This window comes from Pseudomyrmex gracilis, unplaced genomic scaffold, assembly GCF_002006095.1.
Source record: "Pseudomyrmex gracilis isolate BER0280 unplaced genomic scaffold, ASM200609v1 scaffold_55, whole genome shotgun sequence".
Classification (NCBI taxonomy): Eukaryota; Metazoa; Arthropoda; class Insecta; order Hymenoptera; family Formicidae; genus Pseudomyrmex; species Pseudomyrmex gracilis.
Window position 1 is genome coordinate 321,869 of NW_018020639.1, and position 16,541 is coordinate 338,409.

Below are 16,541 nucleotides of genomic sequence, written 5' to 3' on the forward strand. Positions count from 1 at the left end.
GAAAATATTCAAATCCATCGATAATTGCTTGTTGATATTATAAGGTAAAAGCCTGACACGCGGCACAATGGCGTAACGTCGATATCGGGTTTAGAAAGGATTAAAACGCGGCGCGATGTGAAATACGTTTACTATCTTGTTACAACGTCAATCAAAACGCACCCGGCAATAAATCATCAGCGTACCATATCCCCCGGATCAAACACCAAAAACTCCATACCACGCTGATAGCACGTGCGCGCGCGTATACACATATATATTTATATATATAATACATACATATATGTACATATATATATGTACATATAGATGGGCGTTACAAAATATTATCTTCCAGTAAATGTAATAAATTTTCGCGTTACGCCGGCGGGTATTTTGCGCGCGCGAAATATTTATCGCGCGCTCGGCAAGATGTACAAAATTAAATCGTTCGGGATGGTACGTGATATATAAAAGGAACCGGCGCGCGACATTGTGGAGAAGAACTCGGAGTAAAATCGAGCGGATATCGTTTGAATAGAGTGTACTCGCGGTCTTATTCGCCCTCCCTCTTAAATTCACCATCCTTTCGTCGTTGTCGCCATCGTCGTCGTCGACGTCGTCGCCGTCGTCGTCGTCGTCGTCGTCGTCGTTTCTGGCTTCCGTCTGGCGTACGTCGCGCGAGCTCTTATTAAAGGTGGCGATTTATCGCTAGTAATAACGGTGCGGTCTCGTACTGCTTGGCGGCGAATGTCTCCCGCCAAGATACCTCGAGGTAAGTAAGAACGAGCGAGAGTGACAAGAAGAGAAAGGGAGAGAGAAAGAGAGAGAGGAAGTGGAGGAGGAGGAAGAGGGTCAGGGAGCGGAAACTGGAAAGTAAGGGTTTATTCCAAGTAACCCCACCACGCAAGGTGATGGACACCAACCCTCCTCCCCCCCCATCGTCGACAATGTGTTATCAAGCGTGTGCGTTAAGCGCGCTCTCGGGCAGATTAACAATTCCTGACGTTTTAGTGGCGCTCCGGATGCGTTAACGCCACTTCAAGTGCCGGGACGCTCGAGCTGTAACGAGCGTTCCAGGATTGATTAACCGCCCCTGTCGGGCGACCCGCAACTACGTACTCTTCTCTAAGCAGACGAGACGACGGCTCGACGAAAGATTCTCTCGCAACTTATAATTACCGCTTGATTAATTACCATTTTGACAGATAACTCGGAAACGGAGGAGGAATTTTTCACTGACTCTCTCCCTCTCTCTCTCTCTTTCTCTTTCTCTCGCCGCCGCCGCCGCCGTCGTCGTCGTCGTTGTTTGTGCGTCGAAACGGTCTTCGCTGCATGCATCGATTAATCTTCTTAAAATATCGGACTGTGTAAATCAGTCGGCGTCCGTTGACTTTTCGGACAACTGGATGAATCGGTAGTTACTGGCCGCGTTCAAATCGGGAAACAGAAGTCATTTGTCAGAACGAGAACGCGTCAAATACCTATACATCGCAACAAACGAACGCGCGAATATTCGGTTCGATTCAGCTTATTTCCGTTGAGTTTTTTAGTGGTAATAATAATAATAATAATAATAGTTCGTAGATATTTGGAGCTTAGAAATAAAAAGAAATATAGGGGAGATATTAAATCAAAAAAAAAAAAAAACAAAATTCGAAATAATTGCAAACTTGACACACGATCCAGATATTGGCAGACGTTAACAGAATGCTGCTCTCTAAAAATCTGGATCGGTCAGATAGAATATTAAACGTGGCGGACAGCGACAGGTGTATTCTCTGTGTCGGCGGTGATCGGCGATCGGTCGAGTTTTGGACGCGCATACGTATCGATGTTAGAAGGAACGGGTCACCTGCTCGAAGAGGTCAAAAAGACGAATAAGCATTATTCATATCGTGTGAACGTTTACCCTTAAGTTATTCATCTCATGAATTAGTAAACACGATGGAGAAGGCTTGCGCTGGCCCGCATGCATCAGCCCGTTTCTACAAGAAAAGCTTGCTGGAATATTAACTCTAAACGATTCCCCGGCTCTTCGTGTGATCATTATCGAAATTTATATCAGTTTCGAAATCGAGATGTTTGTAAATAATTAATCGTTGTTTTCGCCAGTTAGTAAATACCGATCGTTTTTTTTTTTTTTTTTTGGACTCTTCTAGACAAGCTGTTTTATCGGAGTGAAAAAATTAGAAGATATGATTTAATATATGTCGCTGCTTTCCCCTCTATTATTCGAACTTCTTTCGAATAAAATTGTCGAGATATTATTTCGAAGGTAGAAAAGTTGATATTGTCGATACACTTTGTCACCCGGAGAGTCGCCAAAATCTTTTATCATCGAGTGTTGCGGGTAATATTTAAGGGAGAAAATAACTCGGCGCGAAGAGAGCGAACCGTTCGCATCTTGTCACGAGCTCTCGTCGAGCGGCTGGAAATAGATTACAAACGTAATATTTCAACCGTCGTAAATATTCTTCGCCGCAGCGCATCTATTTCTCGTTCGTTTTTTCACTCCCGTCTGTCTCGCTTCTGACAGTCGCAACAGTCGCGATCTAATTAGGGATAGGTGGAATTTTTGTATCAGGTGGTCTGTAATTGGTGGCCGACCCGTTCATTAGAGCAGTCCCGCGACACTAATTATGATAGCGTAAACCTTGACGCGTCAAGCGGTAACGTCTTCGAAGTTTTTCGTCAATTTGTCAGAGTGTCAGTAAAAAGTATTGAGCAATAAAGTACGAGATGATTTATGTGTATAATTTTTGTAATGTTTTTAAAATTTTATTGTTTACAAATATAAGAGAAAAAATTGTCTTAGTAAAGCGATACATAAAAGTGTAAGTAAGCGTACAAATGAATATAATAAAGGGTATTACACTTTCTCTCCCTCGCATATATAAAAATCCAGATCTAAAGTTGCATCCAGTAAAAATTGCTGTCCGTATAAGACAACTGACGCCGGTAATATTTTGCAAGTAATATTTTCCAACACAGACCGATCTTTTGAAATACACTTGCAAGATATTATCAGCACATATAAATGTTAAAACTTTTTTTACATTGTAAATGTTTAAAACATAAACTGATAATTAGATATCACACGTTCTTAAATTAATTTCTGTATAAATCCATCAAAAATGACCGGCAATGTGACATCAAGGTATACGATTTGTGCAAAATATAAAGAAATTTATAATGTCGAGAAACTGGCGCGGTTTTTCTGACGTATGCGATTTTTCCGTGACATATTGTTACGGCACGACGGTACTCGCGCAATTTGTCTCAAATTTTTTTTTAAACAAGACCGGCGCGCAAAGCCAGTCTCCTCAAGTCGCTTTAAGTCTTCGTTTCTTGTTGCTGTTCCCGCGGCTGTTGCTCCTCGGCGTCCCAGGTTTCTTCCTGCATCGGATAATTCCACGATTGAATTTTACCCGATCCGAACATCGCGAATGTCACGAAAGCGAGGATGTTGGAGACGATAACGATCCAGAACACGACTCTCCACCGCTCTATAGTGTGCTGCAAAAAAAAAACATTCAATGCAAAAACGCATCGATTAATTGCACGCAATTAAAATTCAATATCTCTCTAAGGGAAAAAATGTCAGCTCAACTTTTTTTCCGAGAGAGAACGTCATTCTAGTTTTTGTGGAGAACTTTTGAAGAGCGCATAATTTAATAATTTAGTAGTTTGAGAGAGTTTAATCACACACATCGCGCGTCTCGTTATATTTTTAAACAAACACATCAGTTGTTTGTAATTAATTAATGGCATTAAAAATGTTTACTTACTCCTTCGGCTACGAGAGCGCCGACTATCGGTGGCAAGATAAAGGCAGAAATAGTGCCCGGGGTATTTGTAATGCCCATGAGAATTCCCGCGTAATTCGGGGCGAGATCGTTCTGATTGCAAAGGTGACCGACGAATATAGCACCGCTGACTACTATGCTGATAGTCAGCAACACGGTCGACGTCACACGATCGCAACCAATGTATGCGATTACAAGTAGGAATACGCTAGATGGTACTTGACCTTAAAAAAAAAGGGAACACAATATTTATTTCTGTTTGTCTCGCCAAACTGCATCAAACTTTTTGTTTTTATAAACACATTGCATATATATCCGAAAATAAAAATCAACACTCGTAATTCGAGAAAAAATAGCACGAGATTTTAAATATTGTTAACTCGCAAGTATTACAATGTCTCGTGCATTATTATTTAATGTCATGGCCTGTCGTGCAAATTTATGCAGAAAATTTTCACACAATGCCTCATTTTTAATTAACATGTAAATAATATGGAAGTTGTTTTAGCTTTAAGTCGCGTCATCACATCCGCCAATATTACGAATTTCTAACGTCACACACAATAAGAGATGAGCTTTAATTATTATTATTTCATTAAACGAAAATACAATGTGTAAAATGCTTTCATATTAAATAAAATATATGTACAAACAAATATGTAAAACAACCGACCTGTGTTGTTAGAAATTACATTTTGTTATCTGTGTTGGAAAGTTTTTCGGTGTGTTGTTTCGTTCTTTTAATTTGCGACATTTGTGTGAAATGTTTATATGAAAAGTTTCTCTTTCCGTTTATCAAAAGTACGTACTTATAAATACCGCAATTTTGCGAGCACCGGTTTGAGACCAGTATCCCTTTTTCCGTCCCCAATCTAAGGTTCTTCCGAGTAAAGTATTGGTGAACGCGTTCACGAAATACGGCGCGCAAACAATAGCAACATTCTGTAAAAGAATTATATAAACTTACGTAAGAAGATCGTTTTTATTTTTCATCTTTTTACGTAACTGTAGAATTCAGCACAAGTTTTTTTTATTTTATTGTACATTAATGCACACGCAGATGTATAATGTATGTTTTTTGTTAAAAATGCGTATAGCCAACATATAAGTATCTGCACACAATATAGATTATTATTATTATTTGTCGTTCTTATGAACTTACCGATTGGATGTCGTAACGCAATATCTTGTTCATGTAAAGCGGCAACTGGGTGAGCAAGAAGTACCAGCAAAAGTTGCCCAAGCAATTGGTAACGATCAGAGCCAGAAACGGCTTCGACGTCAACATGCTCTTCCACGGCACGGCCATTTTTGAGGATATGGGCGGACGGTGACCGTACGACGTAACGATCAGCGTTCTCTCCTGTTCCGAGATGAACTTCTGATCTTCCGGCGAGTCGGCGAAAAATATAAAGTACACGACGCACCAGATGAACGGCAACGTGCCGTGAATGTAAAAGATAGCCTCCCAGCCCAAATAGTATAGGATTTGTCCCGACGTAAGAATGGATAACACGGTGCCGAGCGACGTACCGGCGTAAATGATGGCAATCCACGTGCTCTTCTCCTCGTACACGACCCATTTGCCGACAATAATGTTCACTATCGGCAAATTCGCCGCGCTCATAAGACCGGTCAAAAATCTCACGATGTACAGAACGTATAACGACGACGCTGTAATCGGCACCAGCACCGTTAAGATTCCGTTCGCCAGCACGCAGATCAACAGCACGTTCTTGGTATTGAATCTGTGTGTGTGTGTGTGTTCATCGAATAATGAGATTGATTCATTTGTAACTGGAGGTACAGTGTTACTTTTTTTTTCTGAATAAGCAAGTGCGAACACTTTTTAAAATTGCACGAACAACGAAAAGGAGAGTAAACAAAATTCTTGAGAATCTCATTAGTTGTAACGAAACTGACGATGATTATCTGCGAGCAACAGGTTTGTGTGGAAAACGACGTGCAATTTTTTAATCACTTACCGATCTGCTAAATATCCGGACGGAAACATGCCGATGAGATATCCGGCAAAATATATACTAACGACGAGACCCTGCTCTCTCGTGGTCCAGTCGAACGGTCCGTCAATATCGGCAGTAGGTGCGCCCGGAATTTCGAACTCCGGACATTCGTCCGACCAGTCTTGCACGCCCGGCTTCCTTTTTACCATGCCGATGATGGCCACCGCGATGTTCACTTTCAGACCGTAAATGATCATGTTCGCGATGCACAGCATTATGGAGTACAAATAGCGCACGCGTATCTCTAAGATCATTTGCGAAAAGAGAAAAAACGTGTTAGGCCACGTGAGAAGGAAAAAAAATAATTAGTTATATATATTTTATCGCACATGTCAATGGATATCTTGTAATAAATTTATATCTTTCACACAATTCTCATTTTAAATAATTGTTATACTTATTATTATTTGTTTCATCAGCATCATTTATATCACTTATAAATATTGAACAATATTAATACGATTTCGTTTAATCTATATTAATCAACAGTATTATACCTTGTTGACGTTTGTATATTTGTGGATATATATATATATATTAATATATGTATATGGATATTTATATATGTCCAAATGTATAATAAATTTGCAAGTGAAAGCAGGAGAAAGTAAAACGCAAGTCTGGTGCAAGAGAAAGGCAATATAACGGTGTGGCGCTTATATTGTTCTGTGTGTAAAATATAAATCTACTAAATATATACAAGTAACGCAAGAGTAACGCATTATATTTCTGCGCTGCTAAAATCGCGCGTAATCTGTTGAAAATATCGAGATAGAAAATTTAGTTAATTATCGCAATTTTCGCTGAGAGATGAGCGAACGTACACAATATTAAATTTTAGGAGTAAACATTCATAAACAAGTAGTAAATATTATATATTGACGGAAATATACGGATCTCACAACCTCTCTTGTTTCTAACCTTTACAATTTTGCATTTTGTTAGGTTTTTTTTTTTTTCACACAACGCAACAAAGCAAAACGACGACGAGAATCAGAGTTTCGATTTTACGATTGCGCAGGACATTATTGAGCCGAGCCATATCTTACCCATTGTGTTGAATGCTGAATGCGGCCTCGATTAATGAGTCGATGACATCGATGACCATCACGTTTCGAATCGTCACGCCGCCGCGCCGGTGTCCGCCGTCGTTCTCGTTTCTTTCTCGTTTTCGTATCGATGTTTTTCGAGACGATCTTCACTCAACTCGTTTCTTCGTGCGTGCACGCACATCCAACGGCCCGAACACGACTATCGAATTTTATCGCTGTCGAAGTTGCGACACCCATGCGCGCAAGATGCATTCAAGAGCGTTTTCCTACTGCGCGTAATAATCTTCTTTCTTGTCTGTCAGCCCGAGAATGCCTATCGACACGAAGAGATTACGAGCCCGAGTGAAAACCGCACTGTCATTCTTTAGTATTGTAAAGTCAATACGTTTTGAAGCCTCCTCGCTATTCCTCCGTTTCGCTTAATAAATATGTCATTCTCCGGCAGCGATAACGCGCTTATTATTCCGTATGTTAATGGCTGCGAACGGTTGTGTGCATGTAAAACAATAATGAACGAGCATTTCTGAACCGGCTAAAAGGGAGAGCGGCTTGTTACGATGAGTTTCCTTCTACATGTGTGCTCGCGAGATTTTATATTTTAGATATATAAATTCATTTCCCTCAATGACGGACGCGACGGATGTCAGTTTAATGAGTTTTAAATGCCGCATTTATACAACGTACCTCGTTTCCCACAATGATTCCGATTCCGATTTTAACACCGGATATGTTTGCAAGTGCGATTGTGTGAAATAATGGATTTCTCTCTCTCTCTCTCTCTCTCTCTCTCTCTCTCTCTCTCTCTCTGTAAAGTATCTTTAATTAAAAAATTATATTAATTATTATTAAAACTTAAAATCTCTGTTGAAAAATTTGTACAAAATGTGTGCAAAAACAACTCTGAAGAAGCAATAAGAGATAATTCATTGAATTGAACGATTGTTTTCGGAACACTCGGTATACGCTGGTTAGAGAACTTTTTTTGTCTCGCAAATAAAATTTACATTAGAGATTAATTATGTGTGTGCATGTACGCGCGGTACACATTGACAAAAAGATGATAAACAACTGGGACTGGGAAAAAAATAGCCGTATGACGCGTTGGTTACCACGATAACTACCGGAACTTGATATATAACTGAACATGAATCGCGCCGTTACGAAAGAGAATATTCGACGCGAGTTGACCGACGGTCGCACGGTTACTGAACTAAACCGTGAAAGCGGATGCGTTTTAACTTTCAGCTTTAATTCGCACGCAAGTGGAAAGATTCCATAAAACACAACATCGTCTTGTATTTGCCACATCATTTGGAAATGTGTGTATGTGTGTGTGTTTACAACGGTGTCTTTTATAACTGTTTAAACCGCAAATGTTGCTTACACACTCTTATGTATTACTTTATAGCCAGGCAAGGTATGGCCGCACGGTTGATTACTTTTTTTTTTGTCAAATGTTCCTTGGACATTTGCTTAAGAATGAAATTCCAAGACACACGACGAAATCATTTTAGCGAAACCGGTCTCGGTGTGGCGGCGACGAGGTCGCGCGATAATTAAAGCCGACTGTGTGCGCGCCTGTATTTGATTGCAAACGCCGCCAGTTTCACATCGTCTCGGTTACGTCGACGACGGGTGTAGCGGGCGAGGTCTTTTTTCGCGTGACATCCAATGCGAAGCGTCCCGGTCGTTATTTTCTTGGTGAGACGTCGGCACGAAACACAGTTTCTTTTCTTCGTCGCCGCGTATACGGTGGCACACGATGGTATTCTTAAATAGATATTCGTCGGCGAGACGCGCCGCTTAATGTTTATGGGCTGAGGATAATGGGGTCCTTCCCCGTGGCGAGCCCCGTGTCCAAAACGTGATGAGAAACGTTCCAGAGAGCGCGGGACTGCGACTCCCCGCCGATCACGGCCCGGATATCTTATACGTCCGAACGTGTACAACGTGACGCCCACCGAATTATATTCAGCGCTTATCGTCTTTTTTTTTTCCCCGTCGACCAATTTGAGATAAACTAAACAGATTACGCGCGCACTGCCGCAATTAAGTATCTCTCTCTTACTTTCTGCGTCGTTTGAGTTACGTATCGTTGAATAAAAAAGCGAAGTAGGGACTTTTTTTATTTGTCTTTGCAAACTAATGATGTTTCAAATGTGCAAACACAAAAGCCATAAGATGAAAATATCGTATACGATCCGAAAAATTATGTAACAACGCGTCGCTCTTTTTGTTGAATATCAGACACATATTTGTGGACTCTTAAGAAGATAATCTGTCAGATAAAATGGTGTCTCTTTTTATCATAGAGCTAAGAAGATAAAAATACGACAGAAGATATGTAGGACACAAAAAATAATAAATTTATTAATATTTCTTTAAAATTCTACGACTTAAATATATTTATCGTCTGCAAACACACGGGAAGATAAAATGTGGAGTTTGCGTTTTGAAATAGCTAGTGCTGCAGTGTATATGTAGAAACAAAATAATTTATTTCGATGTTTGTGTCAAATGACGATCTCTCTCTCTCTCTCTCTCTTTCTCTATCTATCTTTATCTCTATCTCTATCTCTCTCTCTATCTCTATCTCTATCTCTGTCACGTTTCTGACATCATAAACTGATACGACCATAAATACACACAGAAACCATGTATGAAAACTACGAGCCTTTATATATTTAGTGCACTATTTCACACTTATAGAAAATTTATTGATCTCTGGACCTCAAATGCCCCAAAACTGGAACAATCTGTATTAAATATCGAAACAAGAACAATTTAGATAGCGCGTCCACATATATGCGGTGACCTCTGTTATCGCGATAATTGCGTAATGTGTTTATCGCGAGAGAAGAAGAACAGTTGCGAGACTTAGATATCACAGCAAGTGATTAACACTTGCATGTCTTTCTCTTCTTATCAAGAGACTCTTGTAGAAAGTTATTGCTGATGTGTTTAAAATAATATTTACTTTGAACAATAGGAGCAACAGTATTGTTTCGGTACTCACAATATTGTTTTGTGCTCAAAGCGGTAATGAATTCTTGCAGGAAAAGAATATGTGTATATATAGATATGCAGATTTTTTCTTTTTTTACTTACAAACAAACATATTACTTCTGCGTAAATGACGCAATTATGTTATACATAATAATTGTTTTACGTAATGGTTTTACGTAATACACTGTCGCGCGTTATTGCTTCTTCTGTGTGCAATCCGCAAACGTGCATCGCTCATCGTCCAACGGACGGCAGAAAACGGTGCGAACGCGAAACGGCGGACAATAACGACGACCATCGCAATATTTTTACCTGACCGCGGCCTCTTTCGTGCGGTAAGGCATGTGACAAGCGTGACGAAACGTTCGCAGAAACGAGAAGCGCATGAACGGAAGTGGGTTCTCGTGACGACGCTGATGTTGCCGACGCTGACTATGACGAGGACGAGGACGACGACGACGACGACGACGATGAAGCTCGGAGACGCACGAGTTGCCATCATCCTCGCGTCTCTTCTGGGCTTATTCGGCCCAGCGCACACCTGCATTCGTCGCAGCGAGGTGAATGCTCGCGCGGGCATACCTGCTAGAAAAAGGAATACGGCAGGTCGAGGGGGTTGCGGGGGAATCCACTCGAGAAAACGCAAAGCTTCGCACACCCGGCAAAAATGGATACGTCGCCGCGCTCTCGAGAGGACGGCGAGAGGTAGGAAACGAAAGGGCAAAAAATCGGAAGATGCACTCGAAATAAAAGAAAAAAATAAAAAATAAATAAAAAGAAACAAAACAAAAGAAAAAGCCACGATGTTACGCGACGATTAAAAGAACGCGAGGAACTCTCTCTCTCTCTCGGCTCGGTCGCGAACGGAACAATAGAGCTCGCCCCGATCGTTGTGACGGGTCGATTAAATCCCGTAGCGACGCTTGAAATACTCAAAACGGGACTGGACCGCGAAGCATTCGGGAGCACTCGAATCCTCGGCCGTATTGTCCAGGCATTTCGGGGCCCGTCGACTTTGTCCACAGTGTAAACACACCGAGAGCACACCCCTCAGGCCGTTCCGCTACTCGAGACGGACCCGTCAAAGACTATTCACCTCACCCGACCGAATAACCAATTAGCTGCTGTTGCTGTTGCTGCAGGTTGAAGAGGGTTGACCGCGCTAACGAGCGCGATGCCCTCTTAACGTTCCTTAATTTTCCTTCGTTATTCGGACCACCTACTACGAAAAGACGTCGGTCCGGCGTGAAACACAAGCCGTTGTATCTCTCTGTATGTCAAACTGCTCGAGAGTTACGTAGACGAGAGATGGCTTATCAATTAAATTCACGAAGTGAAGTTGACGTGTAAAACCACGCGCGATCGAACATAGAGATGTTCATTCGTTACGTCAGATTCTAAAATGAAGTTTGTTTTTAATCGCACGAGTGTTGTAACAAGCCGATAACGCGAGAAGTACGTACATACGCGTATCGATAGAAAAAAGATACTGTAGTATTTTAATATAAAAAAAAAAAAAAAAAAAAATCATCTCAACACGAAGCGAGTCGAAAAAAACAATATTGCTACAGACTTCCTCCGGGTTTTTGTTCCAGTCTTATTACGTGTCAATAGTCAGACGATGAAATATGTTCAATTTTCCACGAAGGAAATTGAAAAAAATCTCCGTTTGTTGAACAAAAAAAAAAAAAAAAACAGCACCGCGCGTGCGAATCGAAGAAAAAGACACATTGCCGGCGGCTTTCTCACAGGCTCTTGTTCCGAAAAGTAACAATCTTATAACGCGCGATAGGTACGTGTCAATAGAAAAGAGATACGAGAGAGTTTTTATTCTTCGTCGCAAGTACTTCTCTCAATTCGCACTTGTCACATCCGAGGTTCTCACTTATCCGCGAGCAATATGCAAACGTCGAACACGCGCGCGCGCGCGCGCTGATCGGAGGAACGAAGCGGATCTTTCCGCGAAGTCTCGTGCATGTCGTCTGAAACGGGCGCGTTTTCCGCGTTGCATTTTAAAATAAAACACACAATTCGAGCTCGAGCGCACGCGAACCACCGCGCGCGCGCTTGTTTCCTCCCGGTAAAGCGCCATACACATCGCCCCGCGCGCGCGTGATAAAAAAACGAAGACGAGGAAAATCCACACAGGAGACGACGAAGAGGTGATATATGTGGGCATTAGTTATACACGAGATGTATGAGGTTTTGCGGCGTCACTCTGCCACTGTCAGATTCCGGCGCGGTGCTCCTCCCGACATAATCGGGACGACCCATATTTCCCCGCCGCAATGCGTCACAAGCCACCCCCGCCTCTCCTCCTCTGTGCGATTCCCCGTTTCGTACCTTCATTTTTCACTCTCCCACTCGTACTCTCTCTCTCTCTCTCTTTCTCTCTCTTCTCCCCGACTCCCAAATTCACCTTTCATGTCGTCGCACGCGCGAAGCGTCGTCGTCATCTACCGTTTCACTGCCGCGCGACGACGACGACGCCTCCTCCACCTCCTCCGCGCCTCTCTTCCTTTCCGCGAGACGCGACCCGTCGAGCGGGCGTCGCGACGATTGTGTATACATCGCTTCCGGTAAAATTCTCCTCGAAATACGGCGGTCTCGATCGGAACGAATCGATTCGCGAGATGTCGCTGACACAAACGACGACCTCACCTCAAAAAAAAATAAAAAGCGAGAGATCAACATCGGTTGACTATTTTCTGTCTATTTTAATAACGCGATTGCAAGCTACGTGTATATGAAGAGAGTAAAATTTATAAATTGACAATTATTTGTCATAAATTTTCTCTGGTGGAAAGAAATCCTGATTGTTTAAAAAAAAAAAAGAATAAAACAATCTTCACTAGAGAAGGTCTCTCTACCTTTGCGCGCCGCGAATCCGAAACCTTATTTTTCGCCGCTGTACTCAAATTATTATCTTTTTCTGTGATAAATTGCAGGTTTTAGAATATGAATGAGAATTTGCAGGGAGAAATGAATTGCCGGGGGTGGACAGTGTACTACTACTTTATCATATTCTCTTGAGATCACAGCACGATGTTGTGTCTATCAATGTATCTCAAATATATGTAAATGCTATAACCAGAACTGGAACCTTCTCAGTGGAAGAGTGTATTGGATTATACTGTAAAGGCAGGAAAAAGAGAGAGAGTTAGGAGAAGAAATGGATGGAGGGAAGGGGGAGGCAGAGAAAGAAAGGCTCACATCAAGAGAGAGAGAGAGAGAGAGAGAGAGAGCCATCCTGATGAAGACCGTCAATATCGATTTTTCGTTAGAGAATGAAAAATGCAGCCGTTGCTTCGTAAAATATGTGCACTTTATCTTACGCGCTGGAAAATGTATGCGTCATGACATTACGGAGACGATGGCGCTATTGAACGACCATAAAACGTTTGTTTGTTCGGCAAGTTTACACTGCTTTCATAGTCAACGGCGGCAGCTCGTCGGTCGACCGACTGTCACTGAATGAAATGCTAACGATGATGGATGATCGAGGATCTCTTTCTTCCGCTTGATCTGTACGGGGAAAAAAAAAAGAGACGTCCGTATAATTTGTACGCGGTGGCTTGAGTTGTGTGTCGAGAGGTTTTAAGTTCAAAACAACCCGCGTAATTAAGTGCAATTTTCTTATTAATTTCGTCGTTTAAATTCCGTCGTGTCACGTCGTTGATTTTTTCGCGATCATCCCATCCTTTTCCCCAGCTGTAATGTGGGTTGTATTCATTGTAATACATTACTGGAATTGTCACATTTTGCGCGAAAGTTTAAAAAAATGCAAAATATTCTCTGTAATAAAAAATTAACGTGAAAATTTACGATTTAATGATGTATCTAGTTTTTTTTTTTTTTTTTCGTACACTCTGTAAATATGTGTACATTTTTTTCCAATAATATTAAAACCTCTTTAAAATTAGATAGTTATTGTATAATAAATATATTGTTACATAATGGATGTGCGCATAATAAAAACGTTTCAATACATTGTGCCGACGTGCGCGTTACATATTCGCTAACGCAAACAATAGCATCAATTCGAAACAAAGAACGTCTGTATTTTTTCAGGTGAAGGGCACGTTATTTATATGTTCTGACTTATAATAATTTTCATACATACGTGCGTGACCGTACTCTTGACTCTGACATCTTTTTGTGAATATACATGACGATTTCGCCCTCGACAACAACATGCGCACTCGAAAGAATGCAGAATAGCTTGACGTTTCGTTGAATTGTCGGTACTTAATTGTCACAAAGCACGACCTGCGACACAAGTGTGGGCGATACAAAAACGTATTATCAGTTATCAATAGGGAGAAATAGGTCGGGCGTTCGCAAGTTTGGTATAAAAATGCTGCCGCCGCATTCGGAGTGTCAGAAAAGTTGTCGAATCGAGGGGTAGTAAAGCGAAAATCCAACAAACAAACATGCGTGTGGCATTATTGTTTCTACTCGTTGCCGTGGCTTGCGCCTCGATCAAAGAAGCTGTGAGTATAGAAAAGTAAAATTTTTTTATCGCGTTTCCGCGTTTACACGAACTTCTGTGTGTAAAATAATACGCGCAAGTTGAATTTGAAAAATTTAATTTTTCCATTTATCGCACACCCATTATTTTACACAATTGCATCTTCTTTCGCTGAACAGAATTCCACGCCGTTCTTTACCTCGTTTCTCTCGCACATTATCGAAAAGTGTCCGCTGTTGAGCCACTTCTACCCAAAAGACGATTGCTGCTGCTCTGATTACTGCTACAGCAGCTGTTGCACAACAACGTCAACAACAACAACAACAACAACTACTACTACTACGACAACTACCACTCCTCCTCCTACTACCACTTCTGCTACTACTACCACTTCTGCTACTACCGCCGCCGGGGGCGGTAGAAGGAAGCGTTGGGTCATCACGAATTATTACAACAACTTGTCGTCAGACGTAACAAAGCGCAACGCAACGCGAGATGACAAACAACCATGAGAGTTTATAATGACGATACGCAAATATATATATATATATAATATTCGTGACACACGAGATGCATAATTATAGTACACATTAGAAACGTGCTGCAACATCGAATTCTACGAAGATAAATGTTTTAAATATTTTTATTAAATATTTTTATGTTATTAAATATTTTTTATTTGGATTAAAAATAATTTTGTTAAAATTATAGGATATAAATCGTAAAAAAACCACTTGACGCGTAATATTTGTTTACAGATATGTGTGTGGACATTGTTAAGTCAACAAAATAAATCGTACAAAATAAAGATGTGTAATAAATAATTTCGATTATATGTATGCACACGTGTATTTTATAGTGTGTATGTACATTATTTCATTTGCACATTAATGAAGAATGACATTTGCGTTTAACATTTGCACATCTGGATTTTCTTATAACGCGCGACACCAATCAATTACAAGTCTCAACACGGTCTAAGATAAATAAAAATCTCCTTGCGAGTACTTTCTCTTCATTAAAACCATTATGTAAAATATGACTAATGCACTTTTATCTTTCATTGAATCCACGGAAGCGTGTAAGCTGACATTGACACACAATTATCAACAATGTAGCGGTAATTTTCTTAATGTCGTTCTCACTTTTTTCTTTCTTTTGAAACAAAAATCAATATTTACCAACACACATATTTTACAATTAACTTCTACACACACAATTTAAAATCGTGTGATGTAAAAATAAAAAAAGAATATTACATCATGTTTCGGTAAAGATTTCAGGCGTGAACGTTCAATCGATTTTGCGACTTAAGCGAAAGCGATCTCGAGAGACTACGTGGAAAAAAAAAAAAGGGTTGTATGCGCGTTAACAACCGCCTTTTCTCGGGCGAAGTTCGACGGGAGGGTAACGCACACTCGAGAGGGTAACGCGAACGCCTTTATCGCATTAAAAGCGAGCTGTCGTCTGGACGCGTGAGAGACTGTAGCGCCCGTTAGACGGCTCTCGTCTGGTCTCACGGAATACGTCACGGGCTCTTCGTATTCCGGATCAAACTGAAACGTCTTACGTATCTTAGACGCGAACGATATGATCCTCTTAATGTATCCCGAGGCTTACGAGTATTATGATACACTCTGTCTCTGTCTCTCTCTCTCTCTCTCTTTCTCTCTGCTTTCTTCTCCTATCTCCTCTCCCGATCATCCGTCTATATAGAGTGTTCGGGATCACCCTCCGTTTAAGCCGGACGGGCGAAGCCCCGGCGAACATCGGCTTACATGCATACTGATGCGTCGTATGTGAATACGTATTAATATGTTAATACGATGCCGCCAGTTATGAGACTGTTTGATATTACAGCTGCTATGCGTTTGCCTTTGTGTGATCAAATATTTTCGCTTTCGTAAGCGAGCGATGGCCGGTTGGATACATATGTTTATGAAAATGTTTCGATAGGTCGACGCGCTAGATGAAAGAGCGCGCATTGTACATAAACCTGGCGTGTAACGGAACAGCGAGAAAAGCTGTGTGAACGAGCGAGTCTCGGAGGTTGAGCGAGGATCTTTAACGCGCGCTATTGTATTACACTCCTCTTTCCCGTCAATTCTCTCGCGTCCGTCACTTTCCCGACCGGTTTCAATATTCGCGGCGACATTCGAGGCGGTAATCTCACTTGGCAAAAAAGAACGAGCGAACAAAC

The 16,541-nt window shown here is 41.2% G+C and overlaps 3 protein-coding genes across 7 annotated transcripts in view; 2 read left to right on the forward strand and 1 right to left on the reverse strand.

The window, feature by feature from the left end:
* The window catches only part of LOC109853826 (teneurin-m), a 535,016-nt gene that overhangs the window by 105,625 nt on the left and 412,850 nt on the right, over positions 1–16,541 (forward strand). The window lies entirely within an intron of this gene.
* LOC109853829 (sialin-like) lies at positions 2,742–8,074 on the reverse strand. 4 transcript variants are annotated; one of them, XM_020426330.1, is made up of 7 exons: positions 7,974–8,074; positions 6,862–7,680; positions 5,774–6,056; positions 4,951–5,536; positions 4,598–4,730; positions 3,771–4,012; positions 2,742–3,498 (listed from the first exon to the last, which is right to left on the reverse strand). In XM_020426330.1, the coding sequence occupies exons 2-7, from the start codon at positions 6,863–6,865 to the stop codon at positions 3,316–3,318; spliced, it is 1,431 nt and encodes a 476-aa protein (XP_020281919.1). In that variant the 5' UTR covers positions 6,866–7,680; positions 7,974–8,074; the 3' UTR covers positions 2,742–3,315. The 4 variants fall into 4 exon arrangements, with proteins under 4 accessions (XP_020281919.1, XP_020281920.1, XP_020281922.1 ...); XM_020426331.1 differs by having other exon boundaries at positions 6,862–7,669; positions 7,974–8,065; XM_020426333.1 differs by lacking the exon at positions 7,974–8,074 and having other exon boundaries at positions 6,862–7,177; positions 7,549–7,669.
* Positions 14,236–15,528, forward strand: LOC109853831 (ELMO domain-containing protein C-like). Its single transcript, XM_020426338.1, has 2 exons — positions 14,236–14,363; positions 14,521–15,528. Exons 1-2 carry the CDS (start codon positions 14,304–14,306, stop codon positions 14,851–14,853), a joined length of 393 nt encoding a protein of 130 aa, XP_020281927.1. The 5' UTR covers positions 14,236–14,303; the 3' UTR covers positions 14,854–15,528.